General features: G+C 39.8%; 1 protein-coding gene across 1 annotated transcript in view; it reads left to right on the forward strand.

Annotated features, from left to right (window-relative positions):
* The window catches only part of SEC22A (SEC22 homolog A, vesicle trafficking protein), an 87,285-nt gene extending 68,994 nt beyond the window's left edge, over window positions 1-18,291 (forward strand). The window contains exons 6-7 of the mRNA XM_039240666.1: window positions 6,617-6,682; window positions 13,681-18,291. Coding sequence (XP_039096597.1) covers window positions 6,617-6,682; window positions 13,681-13,881 — 267 coding nt within the window. The 3' untranslated portion in view covers window positions 13,882-18,291. The remainder of the gene's footprint in view (window positions 1-6,616; window positions 6,683-13,680) is intronic.
* Window positions 18,292-24,760: the final 6,469 nt, after the last annotated feature.

The raw sequence follows: 24,760 nt of genomic DNA on the forward strand, positions 1-24,760 counted from the left end.
TTCTCCCCCGTGCGGAGGTTTTTCTGTTTCGGACTCTCTCCTTTTCCCCTCTCACTCCCCGTAGAGGGCAGAGGGGGATCGCCTCCCACCCTGGAGTCTCCGATCCCGGCCCGATTTTATCTTCCCCGGTTCGCACTCAGGTTAGAAGACTCTCTCAGTGGATTCTGCGTCCTTTTTCTCCCAGTCTCTCAGGTTTTGTAAGGTTTCCAATGGCTTCAGATCTTTTCTGCGTGATGTATGGGCGCGAGTGCAAGTACGGAGCTCCTTACTTCTCCGCCATCTTGCCCTCTCTCCTGTGACGTATAATTATTTGAATGTCACATTGACACCTCCAGTAGCATGTCCAAAACAAACTCCATGTCAGGGGCTCCTGGGTGACTCAGTCAGTTGAGTATCCGACTTCGGCTCAAGTCATAATATCATGGTGGGTTCAAGTCCCGTGTTGGGCTTTGTGCTGACAACTCAGCCTGAAGCCTGCTTAGGATCCTTCTTGTGTGTGTGTGCGCGTGCGCGCGTGCACATGCCCCCCCATGCTCATGCTCTGTTTCTCCCTCAAAAATAAACATTTAAAAATGAATAAACTCAGTGTTTTCTGCTCTCAAACCTACTTTTCCTCCTGTACTTCCACCTTATTGAATGGTATTATTCAAATGTTGCCTTAACAAGAAAACATGAAATCATCCTAGGCTCTTCCTTCCTTGAGACTGTATGTGCTACTCTCTTTGCCCAGAATTCTCTCCCTATTGTGTCAGCCTTTCCACTAGTTCATTCTTAATCAAGATTCTTATTAAGCTTTACTTCCTTGAGCAAACATTTTCTGACCCTTTGTTACTGTAGGCAGAATTTGATGGGTCTCTAGTAGGCTCCCCTTTGTCTTTTACACACATCTATCCCATCAGTTCACTTTGGGTGTGAATTTTTGGGTGGTATACCTGCTTTCTTGATTAGAAAGTAAGCTCCTTGAGTTCACATGGACTTAGTTTTGTCTTCTGTCCTAGGTCTAGTAATATAGTGCCTGGCTCATAAGTGTTTAATGAATATTTATTGAATGGATGAATATGTTTATAATCTTCTCTTTAGCAGGTAAAAATAAAGATTTTTTAAAGCTCAACTCAACTTGGAATACATTTGTGGAATTCCTACTATGTGCAGTTTCATGCAAGTAGTAAGACTGGTTTTCTGCCTTGAAGAAAGGTTAAGGTGATGGGATTGTAGAATGGGCAAAATGGGTGAAGGGGGTCAAGAGGTACAGACTTTCAGTTATAAAATAAATCATAGGGATATAATGTTAACATGGTGATTATAGTCCGTAATTTTGAAAATAGCTAAGAGTACATCTTAAAAAGTTGTCATCACAAGAGAAAAAATTTTATAACTTTATATAGTGACACATGAAAACTGTATTTACCTTGGTGATCATTTTGCAGTGTATGCAACAATAAAATTGTTATGTTGTGCATCTGAAGCTAATATAATGTTATATATGTCAATTATATACCAGTTAAAAAAGAAGAGAAAGGTTTGCCTCTACTTGAGAAGATAAGACCAGTATACTACAGGATTAAACAATACGAGAAGGGGGTGGCACCTGGGCAGCTCAGTCGGTTAATAGAGCAAGTCTTAATTTTGGGTCAGGTCACGATCTTAGGTTTTGTGAGATCGAGCCTGGCATGGGCTTTGTACTGAAGCGTGGAGCCTGCTTGGGATTTTGGCTCCCCCTCTCTCTGCCCTTCCCCCACTCACTTGTTGCTTGCTCTTGCTCTCGCGCGCTCTCTCTCTCTCTCTCAAAATGTTAAAAGAAACCCTAGGAGGTAACCTAATTATCTGATAAATGATGCAGACAGGGAGAGAGAAGTTGGTGAATGTTTTTTGTGCCAGTTACACATGTTTGTGTGTCAACATTTGTGTGCCAATTACAGTTCTATGTGTTTGCAAATGTTAATCACTACAGCTTTCATTTTTGAAAAAAGGAAATTGAAGTTCATTAGTCCAAGACCATACAGGTAGTGAGTAAAGATTTGAACCTAGGTCTGACTGACTCCAGAAACATGCTCTTAAGTGTTCCAAAGGCAATTAAGAGAGTTATAAAGTGATATTGTAAACTGAAGGAAAAAATAGTATCCAGTTGTAGGATCATTAAATTAATGGTATATCTTCACAATGAAAGGTTATATTATCGCTACAAATAATGTGGTTGAGGAGTATTTAGTATCTTAAGTGTTTATGATATGCCAACAAATCGGACAACTTAGAAGAAATGGACAAATTCCTAAACACACACTCACTACCAAAATTCACACAGGAAGAAAAAGAAAACCTGAACAGACCCATAACAAGTGAAGAAATTGAATCAGTGATCAAAAATCTCCCAACAAATAAGAGCGCTGGACCTGATGGCTTCCCTGGGGAATTCTACCAGACATTTAAAACAGAATTAATCCCAATTCTTCTCAGGCTATTCCAAAAAATAGAAATCGAAGGAAAATTCCCGGACTCATTTTATGAAGCCAGCATCACTCTGATTCCCAAGCCAGACAGAGATCCAGCAAAAAAAGAGAACTACAGGCCAATATCCTTGATGAATACGGATGCAAAAATCCTCAACAAGATCCTTGCAAATCGAATCCAGCAGCACATAAAAAGAATCATCCAGCAAGATCATTCCTGGGTTATAGGGCTGGTTCAACATTCGCAAATCAATCACTGTGATACATCACATCAATAAAAGAAAAGATAAAAACCATATGATCCTGTCGATAGATGCAGAAAAAGCATTTGACAAAATACAGCATCCCTTCTTAATAAAGACTCTAGAGAAAGTTGGGATAGAAGGAACCTACTTAAACATCATCAAAGCCATCTATGAGAAGCCTTCAGCTAACATCATCCTCAACGGGGAAAAACTGAGAGCTTTCCCCCTGAGATCAGGAACACGACAGGGATGTCCACTCTCACCACTGTTGTTTAACATAGTGCTGGAAGTCCTAGCATCAGCCATCAGACAACAAAAGGAAATCAAAGGCATCAGAATTGGCAAAGAGGAAGTCAAACTTTCACTCTTCGCAGATGACATGATACTCTACATCGAAAACCCGACAGACTCCACCAGAAGCCTACTAGAACTGATCCAAGAATTCAGCCAAGTTGCAGGGTACAAAATCAACGTACAGAAATCGGTTGCATTTTTATACACCAACAATGAAGCAACAGAAAGAGAAATCAAGAAACTGATCCCATTCACAATTGCACAAAAAACCATAAAATACCTCGGAATAAACCTAACCAAGGATACAAGAGATCTGTATGATGAAAACTATAGAAAACTTATGAAGGAAATTGAAGAAGACACAAAGAAATGGAAAAACATTCCATGCTCATGGATAGGAAGAATAAATATAGTTAAGATGTCATTACTACCTAAAGCACTCTACACATTCAATGCAATTCCAATCAAAATTGCACCAGCATACTTCTCAAAACTAGAACAAACTATCCAAAAATTTGTATGGAACCACAAAAGACCCCGAATAGCCAAAGTAATACTGAAAAATAAAACCAAAACGGGAGGTATCACCATCCCAGACTTCAGCCTCTACTACAAAGCTGTCATCCTCAAGACAGTATGGTATTGGCACAAAAACAGACACATAGACCAATGGAACAGAATTGAGAACTCAGAAGTGGACCCAAAAGTATACAGCCAACTGATCTTTGACAAAGCAGGAAAGAATATCCAATGGAAAAAAGACAGCCTTTTTAACAGATGGTGTTGGGAGAACTGGACAGCAACATGCAGAAGAATGAAACTAGATCATTTTCTCACACCATGCACAAAAATCAACTCAAAATGGATAAAGGACCTGAACGTGAGACAGGAAACTATCAACACCCTAGAGGAGAAAGCAGGAAACAACCTCCTTGACCTCCACCGCAGCAACTTCTTACTTGACACATCCCCAAAAGCAAGGGAATCAAGAGCAAAAATAAACTGTTGGGACCTCATCAAGATTAAAAGCTTCTGCACAGCCAAGGAAACAACCCAGAAAATTAATAGGCAACCAACGGAATGGGAAAAGATAGTTGCAAATGACATATCAGATAAAGGGTTAATATCCAGAATCTATAAGGAACTCACCAAACTACACGCCCGAAAAACAAACAACCCAGTGAAGAAATGGGCAGAAGACATGAACAGACACTTCTCCAAAGAGGACATCCAGATGGCCAACAGACACATGAAACGATGCTCAGCATCCCTCCTCATCAGGGAAATACAAATCAAAACCACACTGAGATACCACCTCACGCCAGTCAGAGTGGCTAAAATGAGCAAATCAGAGAACTCTAGATGCTGGCGAGGATGTGGAGAAACGGGCACCCTCCTACACTGTTGGTGGGAATGTAAACTGGTACAGCCCCTCTGGAAAACAGTGTGGAGGTTCCTCAGGAAACTAACAATAGAACTCCCTTATGACCCAGCAATAGCACTGCTAGGAATTTACCCAAGGGATACAGAAATGCTGAGGCATAGGAGCACATGTACCCCAATGTTCATAGCAGCACTCTCCACAATAGCTAAAACATGGAAAGAGCCTAAGTGTCCATCAACAGATGAATGGATCAAGAAGATGTGGTTTATCTATACCATGGAATACTACATGGCAATGAGAAAGAATGAAATCTGGCCATGTGTAGCAACATGGATGGACCTTGAGGGTGTTATGGTGAGCGAAATAAGTCAGAGGACAAATATCATATGCTTGCACGTATAGGAGGATTAGGAGGAACTTAACTGAGGACCATGGGGGAGAAAAAAGGGGGAAATGGTGGGGGAAAGGGAGAGAGGCAAAACCATGACAGACTCTTGAATGCTGAGAAACAGAGGACTGATGGATGTAATGGGGAGGGGGGAGATGGGCATGGAGGAGGGCACTTGTGGGGATGAGCACAGGGTGTTATATGGAAACCAATTTGACAATAAACCTTTTGTAAAAAAAAAAAAGTGTTTATGATATAACGTGTAGAACTAAAAAGCAGTATATAAAAGTGTGATTCCATTTTTTTTTAACATGCATATATTTTTGTGTAGAAAAGATTGGAAGGAAGTACATGAAATGGTTAGTGGTAATCCAGAGTCTGGTATTACAGACTGTATGCATTTCTTCTTTGTAACAGTGTGTTTTTCAAATTCTGTACAGTGAACATACTCTTTTATAATCAGAACAAAAGATAATTTAAAAAATAAAGGAGTAAGAAAAAAGCAGAAATTAAAGTCTTAGAATTATTAAAGTTAGAAATGTTTCGTGTTGACCTTCCATGCCTCTGAGGTGGAACTGGCGTAAGCCTCCCAGGCAGATTAATGTTCCTATTTTAAGATCATCTCACTAGGATGAGCCACTCTCCCTCTGCCTTCCTGTCCGTTCTGTTGCCCGGTAGCAGGTGGAAAAGGAGTTTTCTCTGTATATTATTTCATGAAGACAAGGTCATGAGAGAAACTCCCATGTGGGAATTTTCATTATATAAAGATACTTTTTCTAAAACAAGGGCCAAATTTAATGCTTCTGCCTGGGCTTTATGCTTTACTTCCTATAAGCACTGCTTAAGAGGAATCAAAAGAGAATAGAAAAACTTGGGTTTCCTATTAGTTTTCCATTTATTCTATGCATGATGTATCTCTGTTCTTCCTCTGGGTGGCTATTTTTGTACCATAGCGTGTGTGACTGTTCTCATTGGGATTTAGCACACTCTAGTGGACAGTAACTTCTCAGTTTTGTTGGGCTCTTTAAAAAAATCATGTCAGATTATTTTATTGGACAATTCAGTGATATGCTTACTAGATAGTAAAGTTTGTCAGTATTTATTTGAGTCAGGTAGTGATCCAGGAGAGCAGGACTGACTTTATAGGCCCCTGGGTGTTGTACATTATTATGTTTTTTTCAGTAGAGAGAAGAAAGGCGTTTTACCTTATGTGGAAGCTTTCCCATTGGCTTTCATCTTTTCTTCGGTTGATTAAAGAGGCAGAGCTGAAATAAAAGCATTTGTTTGGGATCTCAGAATTGCATCTTGGGGAGCACAGATTTGGGTAGCAACTCATATTGTGTCCCTTTAGGGTACAAAAATCCAGGGTTTAACAAGACAAAAAGGAATGTTTTGTTGTTGTTGATAAATAATTTTGTTTGGTGTTGGCAGCAGAAAATCTTGTCTGAATATAATTGGTTGCTAAGTCTATCCCAAGCAGAATCTCCCTATAGCAAGTTGCAGGTGTTTGGGCAGAGTCCTTAGAATATTTGTAGTTTGGTCCAGCTCAAAGTTTGTGGTTTCATCCCGTCATCTCCTTAATGGGCTCCGGCTCCATTTAAAAGATCCCTTCGCGTAAATTATTCCATTTCATTTCACCTTTCCCACATGGGTAAAATGAAATTGATGGGCCAAGACACTGGTAGTCTTTCTGTACTTCACACCCCTTGGGACTTTTAGGACTCTTGAGAATTTTTATATAACACTTGTGGGAAAATTTGACCATTTGTGCACAAACATGGTAGTAGCCTGTCCTGATGGATTGCTCTTGGAAATAGGCTTCCACCAGAAAAAGTAATTTTTAATTTTGTTTTTGCAGAGTGATGGTGAAGATTTTAATTACATTGTTGCATTTTTCCTTGGAACAGCAGCCTGCCTTTACCAGGTAGGTTCTCTTCAATTTTTAAGAAACACTTTACTGTTATTATTTGTTTTAGGTATCAATCTTAATAACTGCTTGTATACTTTAAATAAATGAAAATAATGTCTGAGTTCTTTGCCTCTCTTTTTATTGAACCTGTTAGCTTTGAGACCTACATCTCCATTGTGAATGTAGTTAGATCCCAGTGAACTTCATGTGAACTCCCTCCTGTGCCTGCTTTCAGTGGCACCGTGTCATCTGCCTGTAGGGATAAAGGCTAGTTCTAGATGTTTTTTGGTGATTGATTACTCAGCTCCAGGGCTCTGCTTGTACTTCACCATGAGGATTTGTACTTTGGGAAAGTCTTTGAACAGGGAACAGCAAAAACAGGATTTTAGGATATTTAATGTAGTAGTGAGGAATAGGATGGATTGCCAGAGTAGAGAAATTAGAAGAAAGGACATTAGTTGGGAGGTGATTCTGTTACTTCAGGCAGAAGGCAATGAAAGTGTAAATTCTGGTAATGATGGTAGGGATGGGGGAAGGACATTGAGGAGGAAGACTCCTCGGACTTGAAGACAGGGTAGATATGAGGCTTAAAGGGCACAGAGATTTTGCAGCTGGTAATAAGGAAATGGGTATTGTTATTTCTAAGGGAGCAAGCACAGATTTGTAGGGAGGGGAGGGATAACCATGACACTTACCCAAACCTGGGAATGTCTTTGCTGAAACATGGTAGAGCAAGCAAGACCTTTTGACCTAACTTTTATAAGTGACACATTTCTTTGGCTTACCTAGAAAAAATGTTAGAAAACTTCAGGACTGAAAATATAAGGCTACCTAAAACTCAGTAGAAGTCGTCTTTAGTGAAATACTTTGAATATATACATTTGACTTGACGTAAAGATGGATTAAAAATTTTAGTTTCAGAGGCACATGAGACGCTCAGTCAATTGAGCATCTGACTGGCTCTGGTCATGATCCCATGGTTTGTGAGTTTGAGCCCTGCGTTAGGCTTGTTGCTGTCAGCACAGAGCCCGTTTCAAATCTTCTGTTTACCTCTCTCTCTGCCCCTCCCCTACTCAACATTCTCTCTCTCTCAAAATAAGTAAACATTAAAAAAACTTTTTTAGTTTCAAATGGCCCTATGTTCTAAACTCCTCAAATTTTCTGAATTATTTGTATTTAAAAATTTTCTAGGGGTACCTGGGTGGCTTAGTCGGTTAAGTGTCCAACTTTGGCTCAGGTCATGATCTCACAGTTCGTGGGTTGAAGCCCCATGTCGAGCTCTGTGCTGACAGCTAGCTCAGAGCCTGGAGCCTGTTTCAGATTCTGTGTTTCTTCTCTCTCTTTCTCTCTCTCTCTCTCTGACCTCCCCTGCTCATGCTCTCTCTCTCTCTCTCTCTCTCACACAAATAAATAAAAAACATTAAAAAATTTTTTAAATAAAAAATAAAAATTTTCTATCCAGTTTGACAGATTTAATTATAATGAGTGACATTTCATGCAAGAAATATGAAAACTTGTATTTGTTAATGTCACAAGTGGTTTAATTTTATGAAATATTCCTGTGTAGATTTAAATTTTTTTAAATGTTTTATTTATTTCTGAGAGAGAGAGAGAGAGCGTGAGCAGGGGAAGGGCAGAGAGAGAGGGAGACACAGAATCTGAAACAGGCTCCAGGCTCTTAGCTAGCTGTCAGCGCAGAGCCCGATGCAGGGCTTGAACCTACGAAACGTAAGATCATGACCTGAGCCGAAGTCAGGCACTTAACCGACTAAGCCACCCAGGCGCCCCTCCTGTGTAGATTTTTAAAAACTTTTATTTCTATTATCACACAGAGGATATTATCTCGTTTTTGAAAATGAGAAATCTGAGGCAGTCTGAGTACTATCTAGAGATCACATAGCCAGTAAGTGCTGAAGTCAGGACTTCACTCTAGGTCTTCTGATTTTAACAGTTGTATTCATTCCACTATCATATGCTATCTGTAAGCAAAATTCCTATATTTGTATAATTTTTATAATGCTATACAATTATAATTTAATGACATATGCATTACTTCATATTCTAAAACAATGTGAGGTAAATGTTAACTTTAAAATAATTTCATGAGCAATTCTTGTAAAACGTACTTTTGGCTGTTTTGCCTTAATGAAATAATTTTAAATACTACTAATAGCGAAACGTATTGAGCTCTTATGTGTGCTAATAAGTCCTTTACATTCCTTGTACCATTAAATCTTCACAGAAAGTCGCACACTAATGTTACTGTTGCCATTTTTCAGTGAGGCCCAGTCAGTTCTTACAGCTGGTTAGTGACTTGAACACCAGTCTGTGGGACTCCCGTGCAGCACTGTTGCTTGTAGAGCGGCACACCTCTGCCACGTTTCTCAGAATAGCTGAAAATAGTTCCAAGGGGAGCATTGTCGCTCAGATGTTCTTTTACTAGAGAGAAGTTAAACAAATTCATGCTTTCAAAAAAGGAAAGCAGTAAGCCAGTTTTCTTCTTACTTACAGACATGAAACTGCAAGCTTTCCACATAAGCTGAGCAGAGTGATAATACTAGTTTTTTCCACAGTGAAACATGTGATTACATTTTACCATATAACATGCTCCATCTGCAGTTGTCAGGATGTTTTTTAATCCTCTTTAGATGAGACCTGAACATTTGAAATAAGGTATCAAAGGACCTAGAAACTAGAGACTATTCTTTTTCCCCCTCAGTGCTTTACCTTGAAAACTTTCAGCCTTCCAGAAAAGTTGAAAGACTGGTACACTTAGAGCCACCACTTATTAACACTTTGCAGCACTTCTTGTATCTCATTCTTTTTGTACGTGTATGCATATAGTCTGTTTGTTAGTTGTTTATAAAGCAAGTTGCAGACAAATACATTGAGTATAAAGTTGGTTTCCTTATTAAACTTTTTATTTTGAGATCATTATAATTGTTGTAAGAGAGATATATAACCTTTACCTGGTTTCCCCTAGTAGTACCAGCTTATACAACTATAATACATTATCACAATTTATGTGTGTAGAGTTGGTTATAGCATTTCCTTACTATCCTTTTGGTGTCTGTAGGATCTATAGTGGTATTTCTGTTTCATTCCTCATGTTGGTAATTTGGATCTTCTCTTTTACTCTATCAGTCTTGTTAATTTCATTGATCTCTTCAAGGAACCTGCTCTTTGTTTTGTGGTTTTTTTGTCCGATACTCAATTTTATTGATTTCTGCCCTTTTATTATTTCCTCCTTCAAGCTTGCTTTGGTTTATTTACTTGGCTCTTCTTTTTCTAGGTTCTTGAGATGGAAGCTTAGATAATTGAGATTTTTCTCTTTTGTAATATATACATTTAGTGTTATAATTTCCCTTCTGAGAACTTTATTATATGTGTGTTCCATAAATTTTGGTATATTGCATTTTTTCTATTTTTTAAAATTTTTACTTTTTTTCAAGTTTTTATTAATTCCAGTTAACAGAGTGTAATATTAGTTTCAGGTGTAGAATTTAGTGATTTAATTGCTTACAGCACCCAGAGCTCATCACAAGTACCCTCTTTAATACCCATCATCTGTTTAATGCATCCTCCCACCCACCACCCCTCCAGAACCCTCAGTTCTGTCTACTAAGAGTGTTTTTCCTGGTTTGCTTTTCACTGCCCACCTCCATGTTTATCTGTTTCTTTTTTAAAATTCCAAATATGAGTGAACTCAAATGGCATTTGTTTGATTCTGACTTATTTCATTCTTTTTTATGGCTGAGTAATAGTAATATTGCATTGTTTGGATACACCACAGTTTCTTTATCCATTCATCAGTCAGTGGATAGTTAGGCTCTTCCATAATTTGGCTGATATGCTGTATTTTTATTTTCATTTAATTGAATGCATTTTAAATATTTTTTCCTTGTGGCTTCCTCTTTGACCTATGGATTATTTAGAATCTTCCAGTACTTTGGAGATTTTTCAGTTTTCTTCCCATTATTGATTTCTAGTTTGATTCCACTGTGTTTGCAAAACACTGTGTGATTTAGTTCTTTTAAATTTGTTGAAATTTGTTCTGTGGCTCAGAATATGGCCTGTCTTGGTATATGTTCCACGGGCACTTAAACAGAATGTGTATTCTACTGTAACTGAGTACGTGGTTTATAATTGTCAGATAGATCATGGTGGTCGACGGTGTTCAGCTTTTCTGTATACTTGTTGATTTTCTATCTAGTTCTATCAGTTGAGAGAAAAGTATTGAAGTTTTCAGTTGTAACTGTGGATTAGTATATTTCTCATTTCAGTTCTATCAGTTTTTGCTTTGCATATTTGTGTAGCTCTGTTGTTTGGTTCATACACATTTAGGATTGTTGCCTTCTTAGTGGATTGATCTGTTTATCATTATGTATCATTATATAAAATATATATTATTTTCTAGCCCTCTCTTTTCTTTTTTGAAGTATTTTTATATTTATCTGATATTAGTATAACCATTCCTGCTTTCTTTTGATTAATGTTTGCATGTAATATATCCTTCTCCATCTTTTTACTTTCATCTTGCCTATGTTATTTGAAGTGAGTTTCCGGTAGACAGATTAAAAACTGTTTTTAATCTGCTCTGCAAATCTCTGTTTTTTAATTGTTGTATTTAGGCCATTACATTTAATATAATATTAGGGCTTAAGTTTGCCAACTTATTTTTCTGTTTTTCATTTTTCTGTTTTCTTTTTCTTGCCTTCCTGTGGGTTACTTGAATGTTTTTGTAGAACTCCATTTTGATTTATCTGTAGTGGTTTTGAGTTTATCCCTTTGTATAGCTTGCAAATGGTTGCTCTAGGTATTGCATTACACATACTTAGCAAATTTTTGGTTTTGTCATTTTACTAGCTCAAGTGAAACATAGAAATTGTATCTCCTTTTATGTCCCTTTGTCCTCCCTCCATTTATACTTGTCTTATATATTTCCTCTGCATACATTTAGAACCACATCAGACAGCGTTATTAATTTTTACTTCAGCCATCAAACCTAATTAGAAATCTCAAGAGGAGAGGGAGAACCTATTACATTTATCTGTATTTTTGCTGACTGTGCTTTTTGCTTTCCCAGTGTTCAGGGCTGCTGCTTTTAGTGTTTTCTTTCTGCTTAGAAAACTTCCTTAAGTCATCCTTTTAGGGTGCATCTGTGGGTGTCAAATTCTTAGTCTTTCATCGAGAATGTCTGTATTTCTCTTCCCACAATATACGTATTAATTACAGAGGGAAAAATAGTACTTCACAGTGGAGAAACCTCTTAGACCCCACCTTACCAAGAGGTCAAAATTAGCATCACCAATTATAAGTTACATTGCACAAAACCTCATATTCTTGCCCAAACTGCATATCTTCAATTCAGTCTTGAGACAGTGTCAGGCAAACTAAAATTAAGGGACATTCTACAAAATAACTTCCTACAAAATAATTGATACTCTTTAGATTGTCACGGTCATGAAAAACAAAGACTTGAGCTATAGCAGATTTGAAGAGAGAGGACAGCTGAATGCAGTAGGGAATACTGAAATGTGGACCAGAAAAAGAGCCCTAGTGGGACAACTGACAAAATTCCAATGAGGTCTATAGTCTACAGTATTGTATCAATGTTAATTTTCTGGTTTGATGACTGTACTGTGGTTATGCAAGAGGATAACTTTAAAGGGAACAGGGTGAAGGGTATACAAGAACTTACTGTGAGTAAGTTCTAAGTCTAAAATTATTTCAAAAGGAAAAATTACTTTTCCAACTTTTTTTACACGATGCAAAATAACTCAGATAAGTGCTTCCAGTTTATTTTGCTTGGATAGCAGTCTTCTTTTTAAGTAAGCAAAGTCCTAATTTGTGTAAGAACAGATTTAACAGAACATATCCACATTCTCTGTGCATTGTTGCAAACACCTTAAAGTCCTTCCTGTACTGAAGCCTAGGTGCAGTTTCACGCAGAGACCTATGCTTCTTTATTAAGACTTTGTAATCATACATAATTCCTATAGTTAAGAGATTGTGAATTTCAGATCTCGTCTAGAAAACAGTTTACTCAATCAGCAAATCTTTATTGAGCACTTACTATGCTGCAGGCACTGTTCTGGGCACTGGAGATAAATTAGTGAACAAGACAATCAGAAATCTCTCCTCTCATGAATATTGATAACAAACAAGACAAGCATATTTTAAAAGTGTGTTTATAGTTATATTGTGGAGAAAAATAAAGCAGGAAAAGGTGAATACCAGGATTTGGGGGGTGGGAGAGTACTTTCCTTACTATATTTTCTAAAATAGCACTCATTATATGCTCTGTCCCCTTTTCAGCCTTTTATTTTAAGGGATAACTATTTAATATTTTATATTCTCTATCTAATCTTTTTTATGTATATAATCTTTCTTCCTCCACAAGAATGTAAGCTCCCTGTGAGCAAGGGCTTTATTTGGTTACTTGAAACTAGAGAACAATGCCTGACTTGTAGCAGGCCCTCAATAAGCATCTGTTGAATGAATTCTAGCTCAAATGTTCACTCAGATCCTCTACCTTGCTTAGTTCCTTGCGCTTAATGTGGGATCAGTAAATATGTGTTGATTTCATTAATATGCAGATTCAGGTTATGTAAGAGTCCATTTTGCTATGGTTTGTTTGAATATTTTGTACTTTTCTGGGGTGAGAATGAGAGATGGAATCCCCTTAGACTTTGAGAATGCTTCAGAGTTGCCTGTCCCCTTGAGGAATGTGTTCAGGCTGTTGGCAAGGGAGTTATCCAATTGTAACTCCATTTTACATGTGATAGAAAATGTTTTATCTTTTGACAAATTAAAAACATTAAAGGAAAAATCTGTTTTCTTTTCAGGCTGTACAGCTTTCATAGCTGAATGTCTTAAAGATGTTACATTATCTTATCTGTAGATGAAAAATCCCCTCATATTTTACTCCCTGGCCTGTTAATATTTTATAATAGAAGCATCTATTTCTTTTCTTGTAACCCTAATCGTCTTTCATTTTATATTTTGAACAGTGTTATTTACTTGTCTACTACACCGGCTGGAGGAATGTCAAATCTTTTTTGACTTTTGGTTTAATCTGTCTGTGCAACATGTATCTCTATGAACTGCGCAACCTCTGGCAGCTTTTCTTTCACGTGACTGTGGGAGCTTTTGTTACACTACAGATCTGGCTAAGACAAGCCCAGGGCAAGGCTCCTGATTATGATGTCTGACACCATCCTTCAGACGTACTGCCTTGGCTTCTGGGGGAAAAGGAGGGAGCATATTTAACTGCCACTGTGATGAAGAAACTGTTCACCACAATCGAGAAGCTCTGCTTTTCTTTTTCTCCAACTATCCTTTTTGTTTCAAGTCAGCATGGCATGCCTGGGAGCATGCAATACCTGCTAGGCAAACTCTTCATATTAGCCTTGAAATTATTATTCAGAGGAGGAGGAGATTCTCTCTACAGGGCCATGACAGGGGAAGAACAGTCAGATGCCCTTGGAAGACTTGGCCAGCAGTCCTGAATCCTTCTGAAGAGTTCAATCAAAAACTGTATGTGGTACGTGCTCCGAGGACCGAGTGGGAACTCTACAACCTGGGTTTGCCTTTGTGAGGCATGAGTATAGACCAAATAAAAAGATGCCATGAAGTTTATATTTAAAACAACGTGCTAAATATCAGATTATTTGTACATTTATGGTACCATGAGTTTATGAAGTCTAGGATGGTGTGGAATTGGTTCTTTTCATGCTATATTTTTGCTTGAATCTTAACTCTGGAAATCACATGATGTGTGAGAAAGCTGTTAGAAGCTCATCTCTAGAACATCACAAGTATTGAAGACACAGTAACGTATGTTTCCTTTCTAGACCATGTTTGTACTTTCCTCTGAAATCACTGTTTAAAAATGTGGCTTGTTAAATTATAGCCATTGTTTCCCAAACTTCAATCACTTAAGTATTACATATAGTATTATTTCATAATATTTATCTTTAAACTTTAAAATATTGTGAAAACAAACTAATCCTCTACTCCAAGAGGAAAACCGGCATCAATTTACCATGAATAAAAGGTAACTACAAAATAAAATTAAAACAAGAAATGGTATTAAATTCTAACTAGATACTAATGTCTGCTAAGGCTCTGAATCCAGGAAGCCTGCTCTGTGTTGCAGTGAGAGAGATGTTACCCAGCACCAAAATGGGGCTCGCTCTGTGGGATTATCAGAAGGATGAAAGAAAACTGTGAAGGGAATGACATTCTCACTGTGATTTTGCATTGTTTAGTTCTATGTTGTATACCACCCACCTAAAGTCCTCCTGTGTGCTACACTGCTCAGTGGGGACACTGAACTTGTACTAAGAGAATCAGAGGGTAGCTTCTCCCAGAAACTCTTATCATTTTATGGCTTTGAGGAGTTCACCTAATATCTTAGAGAACTTGTTTGCTTTTTGATAATATTATAAAAATTGTTCAAGCAGTTATGAATTAATAATATAGGAAGCACAGTTTGATTCCATTAGCAAAATCTACAACTCTCTTGGTTTTGGAAGTTAACTTCATTAATAATTTTCTTTTGTTTTTAGAGAAAAGATTCCAAATAAGGAATACATAATGCATTAAAATTTAATAGCCAGAAAACAGTGGACCCATTACATATAATTCATGTTACTGGGCATATTTATTAAGCAGAAGAAGTAGTCCGGAAGGGTAAAGTCCTTGAACTACCATGTTTGCTTGAACCTGTATATGTAGGTATGCCTGCAACTGTAAAAATCTTGCTAAACTAGAACTTTTTGCTGCACTCCCCTTTTAGGGGAATGAGGCAGAAGGAAGACCATAAGCTTGTAATATCAGGGATTTATTTAAAACAGAAAACTCCAGTTCACTTCATTTTTTCTGCCTCTGAGAAAACTGCACAGAAATTATATGTATTCTGAGAGCTACCCCAAGATGCACCCCATGATCCTGACTCATCAAAGTAAAACTGATTTATGATTGGCATTTTGTACTTACTGAGCCAGGAAAGTGAAGTGGTTAAGTGTAGAAAGATTTTTCTGAACTACTTGTTAAAACAAGAGGAATTCTCTTGTAAATAGCCAATTAACCAAGAAGTTGGAGCATTCTAGTTAATTGTGATCTTGCTGTATATTGATACTTAATAGCTCTCTTACCAGTTTGGTTCAGTTTGGTTCTTCTTATCATTGAATTATTGAATTATAGTGTTTGGTGTTTTGGATCATTCAGCAAGGACACTTGAAAACTCACCAGCTGTTTCATTTGTTTTTTGTTTTTGTTTTTCTCTTTTTTGGATAATGGGATGTTTACATCTTAATGTAAAAAATGAGACAGGTATAAATAATATTTTATGTATAGAAATGCTTTCTTTTCATTATTTGGTATCTGCATTGCTGAGTGTTTCTATAACTGCTCTATCTTGTTGCCAAAGAAATTATGAATTTGGACTGAAAATTTTTTGCCATTGGTATAAAGTTTTTAAGCTCATTAGGCTTCTAATGTGATAATAATACTGCACTTTTACTACTAAGAGCAGTTCTGCATTTACCTCATCATAATGAGTGTTTTCCTGGAAGTGGAGAATTAGTTGTCCTCTTGTTATGAAGGAGGAAACTGAGGTAATCAGATGTTAATGACTTATCTAGGGTCACAGCTCTGAGCACATACAACTTCTAATCCCTTAGTCTTGGGGCCCTGCCTCCCCCAGAGTGGGGACTCACGGAGATAACTAAGGTTGTACTCAGGGAATAGATCTGTTCTTGGTAAAATCAGGGAATTGGGGACTTAATGACCTGAAGCCTGCTAGTGTCAACTCTAGGTGTCTATTAAGGTAACTCTGAAATACTGCTTTTTCTTATTAAGGTATTCTAAAAGTAATTACAATTTTTGCTTGCATTTTTGGTCTGTATTTGAAATGTATGTATACCTACCCTGTTTCCCAAAAACAGTTGAAGCACCATACCAAAATAAGACAAATACAACAACAGTAACTATGAACAGAAAGGGAGAAACACAACATCAGTGAAAATGAAAGGTGAACATGTTGCTGTTAATAAGTGTGAAATATGACATTTAAACTTCCTGGAAATCGTGGCTAGAAGGGAAACAAGTTTCTCATTGCTCTAGCTCTGTCTGTAAGAGTATACCAGTTCCTCAGGGAGGATTTCTTCTTGAGGGATTCTGGTAGAAAGGTTCACGCTTGGGGGTTCTTTAAAATGCTAAAATGAACAAAATCCTCAATGGTTTTAGCTGCTTGCATATTAATAATTGTGCCTTGATCCTCAACTTGTACTGTCTTTCAGAGGCTTTCATTTAAGGAATTTTAGTGTAATTGATAGAGGATTTTGTTCGCATAAGGAAGAGTTCTTCTAAGCTAAAAATAGGTATGTGTTAAAGCTTGAAAATCCATCTGAGACAAATGCCTAGAGACATGGAGAACCTTTACCTAATTTTGTCATTTTATAATTCATATAAAGTTAATGTGCTCTCCCTGGATTAGCACATTTGTTTTGTATTAAATGTGGCCTTTTTCACAGTAGAATTTATTCTGGAGAAATGGCTGGCTCCATTTCTTTTAGGCCATGTCTGGATTAGACCTGATGTGTCGAGACTTCACAGACCAGATTTGTCATACGAGCTTTAACCTCCATGTCACAGAAGTGCTTCCTGCTGAGTTTAGCCACTCACCAAAATGGGAGTTGCTTGGCTTTATTCCCAAAGTTTTACTAAGTAACCTAGGGCCCCCACTCCCAGCTGTTGGAGCAAAATGTGTGTGTGTGTATGTGTGTATGCGCACGTGGTGTTATTTTAACAAACTTTTAGTTTATTTTAAGTTAGAGCTGTCATGAACTATATAGTAGAACAACAAATAAATTGCACTTGACCTTAAATAAAGCAGGGGTTAGGGGCACCAACCCCTCCCTAGTGCAGTCAAAAATCCACGTATAACTACTTAACTACTAATAGCCTACAGCTGACCAGAGCCTTGCTGATAACATAAGCAGTCAATTAATAAATATTTTGTGTATGTATTATAAACTGTGCTCTTACAGTGAAAATCTTAAGATCATAAAGAAGAGAAAATACATTTATAGTACTGTAGTTATAAAAAAGTCCACATGTCAGAGTGCCTGGGTGGCTCAGTCAGTTGAGCGTCCAACTCTTGATCTCAACTCAGACCTTGATCTCAGGGTTGTGAGTTCAAGCTCTGCATTGGGCTCAGTATTGAGCATGAATCCTACTTAAAAAAATGTTCACGTTAGTGGCCCCACACAGCTCAAAATTGTATTGTTCAAGGATCAACTGTATTTCAAAAGCAGGCACCACTCAGATCAATTGAATACTTTAGCCTTACCACAAATTATAGGTAATTCTTCAGGGCTTCCATCTTTGTCTATGGTCAATCCTTCTTTGTATTTTTCTGCTTTATCATCTCAAAGGAAATGCTGTAGTAAAACTAAACCTAATTTTTCATTTTGATTGGCTTTAATAATATGCTACTTAAAAGTTAATAAAAGAAACCCCTTCAACTCCAAGAGTTATGAATCAGCTTGATATGTAAAGGTTGTGTTGGTTGAGAATTTTAACTCTTCTAGTCTTATTGGTTAGGGTTAGAAATGTCAGATCATCTTCATCAGTGCTCTGAGACTGCTGTTGAATGCTGGCATATTACAGCCTCCTATTTGAGCAGTGAACTTTTCAAAGAGAAGCAGTGTCTGTGGCTTCTACTCTTGTAACACCTTCCTTGAGTGGCCAAGTTTTCTGGATTACTCTATTTTACAAGATGAAGTCACACTGCTGAATGCACTGTTGAATGCACTGTGTGGTTGGAAGCCATGTGGCTTGTATCCTCCTTGTTTGTGAACAGGGAATGCAGTTGACGTGTGTGTACATGTTTTCTTCTGCATTGGCAGTGCCGGTATATAATAAGTAGTCTTAGCACAATTGGAGGCTGTAGGGAACTCCACGAGAGAACAGGCTTAATTTTTGAAGAGTTCCTGAAATCAGTACTCTGGCCTTATGAATTGTTCCTATTTCCTTGGTAACAAACAGTGTATTTTCAGCCCCCCTCACCCACTGTTCATATTTACCCTTTTTTCCTGCATCCCACAGCACAGCAGTGCAAGTGTCATTGAACAGATACATATTCAGGCTCCATCTGAGAGTAGGAAACAGGACTCAAAAATTCTGTTTCCCATTTGGTCCTGGCAGCCCCTCCCTAGCTCTGCCTTCATTGTTTGCCTGCTTAGTGCCAGTGGTTTTCTGTGAGGGTCGGGTATCAGGGACCTTGCAAACAATATTTGGCCTTCTACTTTGAATTCCTCTAGTGCCTGGGACTAATGATAAGAATTCTTAACACTTTTTGTGGGCCAGGGCTAGGTCCTCATACACGGTTAATCCTTATGGCAGCCTGGGGTGGGCAGGGAGGCACTATGAACTATCTCATGTTCACTTGAGGAAACAGATTTACATTCAAACCTGAGATTTGGGCTTAAATGATTCAAAAGTTGGTGTTCATTTTTCTGTGCCGCAGAATCTCAAAGAATATTCTTCGTGTGTATGTTACTGACAACCTCTGGGCTCTTACTGTTCTAGCAGCAGTGAGAACAAACAAAGCTGACATGGTGGGGAAGTGACACTGTGTACAATAAGCCTTTCATTCTTACAGAAAGCCTTTCTGTAAGCTTTCTTTTTCATGGAGTACCTGAGGCCTAAAGAGGTTAAGTCACTTGACCTCAGTCAGTCTTGCCACCAGTCTTGGTGGCACCAAGATTTCAGTCCAGATCAGTCTTAGAACTCATGCATGCTCTTAAGCACCATGTAATATGAAGCTAGACAACATGGAAATATGTTGAAATACATAAAGAATAGAGTCTTGGACTCAGACTCCCTGGCTCTCCCTTCTACTGGCATTGTGACCTCAGCAAGTCATGTAGCCTCTCTGCCTCCATTTCCTCATCTGTAAAATGGGGATAATAATAGTTTACCTTGGGTAAAGTGTTGCTGTATTGAATGAGTCCATAAATAGAAAGTACTTAGAGCCTGGCACACTGACTGCTCAGGCAGCGTGGTCATGTTGGGTTCCATCTTGTTGGTGTTGCTATTACTTTCAAGGTAGTAAGTCTTTTACATTGCAAATGCCCCTAAATATAAGTCATTATACAGAGTTTTTCAGGGATCGGCAGCTCAGAGAGGATCCTGTTGAACTGTCTAGCAAGTGTGTCACCTGCCCTGGCAAGCTGTTGTGCGCAGACCTCTGGGCAAGGCAGTGGCGATGCATTCAAGGAAAGGAGAAGGGAATGGAGAGACTCGTGCTCGCTAAGTGCCTGCTGTACGTCACGTGCTTTCGGTATAGAAGGTTATGTGAGCCTAACAGTAACCATCTGAGGTAAGTGAGCAGGATCAGTTGTCCATTGTCACAGAGTCTGGGAAAGGTAGACTGTGCCCTCCAGGACCCCACAGTCTCCTGGAGTCTGCTGGAGTGCTGTCAAAAGGGGAAGGTACCTTTGGGAATTTTATGTTGTCCAGTGTGGCCCATCATTGTTTGATCTGAATGCTCTGTTCTAGTGGGTACTCTTGAATGGTGGCCACCCTAGGTAGTGCCCACCACTTTGTAGGGGCCTCCATGAGTTGCATGTGTGTGTGAAGCAAAGGGTGGCAGGATGCAGCCAGCAGCCTCCACACCATGATACAGAAACAGCATATAGGTGCTGGGGATGTGATGCTTAGGGCACTCTTAAAAAGTGCAAATGCAACATGGCTCTTAAAGGATTAGTCTGATGCAAAATGCTGTCCCCCTCCCCTCCCCCGCCCCAAGAAAAAATCCCACATGACCCAGTAAGTGCCACTCTAGCTAACTGACAAAGTCAAAGCACAGAAGCAAATTTTGCAAAATTGGAAAATAGAGATGCTGACAAACTAGAGATTCCAGGCAGGTCTAAATTAGAAATTGGCTGAGGGGGAGAAAAAGTGATGAGGCCCCTAATGGATTCCAGTGAGAATTCTTTAATTCACAGGCCTAATAGACCAGCAGTAGCAAAGGGCCTTGGGGAGGAATATGCATTTACCAAGTAAGGGGATGGCTCAGTTCTGTTTAGTACAAACAGATGGGTGGCTGAGGTGTACAACTAGCAAGCTAGTTGGGACAGGGTGCCTAGTTTACCCTCAGCTCTAGACAATCCTCTTCCTTCTCTTTATTGTCTTTCACCTTCATCCCATCTTCTGGACCTTTTGCTGGGTCTGTGAACCAAGACTGATCACCTGGCCCTCAGCACATTATGGATCAGGGCCCTTAGTAGGAAAGGACTCTGGCCACACTGCTTTTGTGCACAGCTGTGCTATTGCTGCTGGTGTGTCTGGAGGAGGTCAGAGCAGAGGCTGTTGGCAACTTTGGTTTGAAGGTGGTCTTTCCACAGATCCCCCCTGACATGATGCTTTCATCTTATTTGTCTGCCTTTGGTTTTAAAATCTTAAAATCCTAACTTGATTGTATTTATATTTGTGTCATATTTTTGGCCTGGCACATGAAGATTGGACAGGGTCACACAAATATTTAGAATCAGAATGCTTGAAGAGAAAGAAACCTTGGAGGTCAGCCATTCTAATGGCCTGACTTGGCTTCATTCTGGTGTCTGTCTTGAGAAGCAAGGACCCTACAGGTGCGAAGGAAGGATAGGCAAGAAGACAGCAAATACTATATTTTTTGTGCCAAGACAGGAAAAAAAAGAAACACCGAAGGGCTTTTTTGAAAATCTGAATGGCCAAGAAAAGCTATAGTACTATATAGTAAGTGGACCTCATGTCATCTGTTGTCAGCCATGAGAAGTGACAAGTCCTCTGTCCCTGCAAGATTGTTAGTACCCAGCCATATCAGTGCACTGGACAGAAGTACCTGTGGGCACAGAAGTGACACAGCTTTTATCCTTGAGGATCAGAGCAACCTCAGGAGATGCATCAGTCCTTTCTCCCAGTGCCTCCCGGGCTGGGGGTGAAGCACAAGTGAGAAAATGTATGGGATAGCTCTTTATACACTTTGGATTGACTCATCCAAAGGCAGAGTGTGGAGGGCATGGTATTCTCTGGTCTGCTGCACCCTCCCCATACCCCCTCCATAGAAAACACAAGCCCTGCCAGCTCTCCTCCTGACCCCTGTGCTAGGTGATACTGCCATGGCCAGCATGGCCCAGACTGCCCTTTCTTCTGGATACAGCCTGAACAGCATTTGTTCTTTTCAGTGAGCAGTTATTTCGATTTCAACAAATTCAAAAGTTGGGAGTTTTCATAGTCTGTGTTCCCTGCCACTGCTGTTCTCTTGTTCAGGTGGTAGTGAGAATCTGCTTAGCACTACTTTTGAGCATTGTGCATCCCAGTGCCCAAGAATGCTTTCCTGCCCTGCAATGATACAGGCTCAGCATCTTTCCCAAGCTCTAGAGGCTCACTTTCTGCTAATTAGCAACTCATGGCCAGCTTGCAACATTACGGAAAATGCCCACATTTTATCATGTAAAAACTATAGCTCTGGGCATCATTTAACTATATGACACTCAGTGATATCTGCTTTTGGCAAAGTTCTGTAAATGTGTTTTTGAAAGTCTTAAAGTAACAGGAATACCTGGCGAATATGTACCAGCTTCACCGTGGTGTACCAAGCTCCCTCACCAGCTCCCTCAGTGTACCAAGCTTCACCGTGCCTTCCCATAAACATTGCTAACCCCTCTCTTCTACACGTCAGATCTACATTTTAGCTGAAGTCTGGTCTTGGTTTTAATGGTCTTTGCTGTCAGTGGATTTTTTTTTAAGTTTATTTATTTTGATAGAGAACAAGCTGGGGAGGGGCAGAGAGAGAGGAGGACAGAGGACCTGAAGCAGACTCTGCTGAGAGCAGAGGGCCGGAACTGGAACTGTGAGATCATGACCTGGGCTGAAGTTGGATGCTTAACCAACGGAGCCACCCAGGTGCCCTATGATATATTGCCTTCTGCGAGCACGCTGTCAGTGGATGTTAAAGCGGTGTTCAAAACTCACCACACGTATCAATGGTGTCTTTGCTAATAAGTTTTGCTAATTAACATTCTAGGTATGGATAGGCTTTTGCATACAAGTATAAATCTATGAGGGAGAAACAGATACGTGCTCTGGAATTAGTTCGGTGGAGATGGGACTGGGAAGGGCTCATGAAGGTTAGGAGCTGCATTCCTTTGCTGTCTTGCTGTGCACTGGGTATGCATACACATGTATATGGTGCCCGGGGCCTGCCTGAGGGCTTGCCCTCAGTCCAGTCAGCCTAAAGCTTGGCCTTTTCATTTGGTTTCCTTTTTTAATTGATGTATCCTAGCCTGAAAAGTTCTCAGAGTTAAACATGAGCTCTATACATTTGCATCCTTTACTGTGGACAGTGGGACTGCTAATGCTCTTTAATTCTTTGGGGCAGGGGGTCTGCCTATGACCAGGACTGCCACAGCTATGTCTCCATGCGGCCATTGCTGAAATGAACCCAGTGAAGGCTTTTTCACTGGCTCCTTCATTTTCACTACCAAATCCCTCTGGTTTTATTTCCTGAGCCAAAATATTACCCTGCATTTGATGTGTGTGGCAGGCAGGAACTGCTTTTCTACCACCTTTCCTCTAGGTAAGAGGAGTCCTGGGCCATGCATGAAGTTACCTGTATGAGCTTAGCTGACAGGTCTGCTTTGAATCTTCTCTCTCTCAATTACCAGTTCTAGGAGTTTAGGCAAATAACTGAACCTCTCTGTATCTTTCCATCAGTGAAATGTGTTGGCCAGGAGGATTAAATGAGATAAAGTTTGTATGGTGCTTCTCCCTGTGTCTGGCACACAGTGGCCAAAAATGGTAGCCGTGGTTATTAGCTATCCAACTCCAGTCAGTACACCTCCAGCCTGCATCTCCCTGTACTCCCTGCTATGTGGGTCCTTTCAGTAATCTGTGTTCTTGTGTTTTCAACTTTCTTTCCCTTAGCATAGAAAGGAGTTGGGCTCACTTGTTTTAAAACCTCTTCCCCTCAACCCTGGATCTTTTCTGGTCCCATCCTCAATCCCTTGTCCCCTTCACTCCTGGTGTCTCTCATCTCCTCATTCCGCTCCACTCTGGAATCTGCTCCTCGGCCCAGTGAACTGACTCTCTTCAGGGTCACCAATACTCTCTCACCTGACTGCCATAATGACTGCAGGCCTTCGCCGACATTCTCTCCATAACAGTGTGCCGTTCCCCACTCAGGGTAGGTCTCTGCCCTCTGGGGCTCCCTGCTCAGTGCCCCTACAAGGGCTGAGTGCACTGTTCTTCAGACTGGAACCAGGCCCTTGGCCCAAGCCATAAATCAGACCAGGACACATTACCAGTGAAAGTGTTTAATAGTTAAATTATTTGAATAGACTTTTCAATTTCCATGGGAAATCATCATCATATCTGTTTTTGCAAGAGCAGGAATAAAAAGAGTGCACACCCTTGGAGGGAATGAAGAGCTAGCACTGCATGGTGTCACCAGTCACTGCTGGGATAGGAGGGATGGGCCCCCAAGAGGCCGAGGAGACCGTAACCAATGGGGGGAACCACTGAAGGAACTCAGCACATACCACATTACTCAGGTTGGAAGCAAAATGAACACCCAGCACCACTGGCAGGCGCTGTGGAGGGGCAAGGGACTTGAGAATGCCAGCGCCCCCAACAGAGGCAAGAGGGGCAATGCAGAACTCAAAGGACAGCAGAAGCATAGACAGACTTGAGCTGGCAGTTTTAAATCCATGAGCTTTGCTTCTCAGAGCTGTATTCAAATTAGGGGGAGAGATGGTGTGTGGAAAGGGGAGGTGGGTGCTCACTTCAGCAGCCTATATACTAAAGAAAAAAGGGGGGAGGCCAGTGCTAGTGTCCAGTGAGAGGTGGTGTGGGTTGGCATCAAAGTAATGTTTTGCATTTGGCATATAGCTGCCACCCCACCTCCTTCAACCTCGTGTTGGAGGGGAGAATAATTTTGCCCTGAGAAGCAACAAAAAGATGTCGGCACAGGACCCAAGGATTCTGTTTGAATATATCTCTATGACAGTATATCATTTTCCAATTTTATGCCCATTTCCA

The sequence above is a fragment of the Hyaena hyaena genome, unplaced genomic scaffold (assembly GCF_003009895.1).
Source record: "Hyaena hyaena isolate Hyena2069 unplaced genomic scaffold, ASM300989v1 scaffold_180, whole genome shotgun sequence".
Taxonomy (NCBI): Eukaryota; Metazoa; Chordata; class Mammalia; order Carnivora; family Hyaenidae; genus Hyaena; species Hyaena hyaena.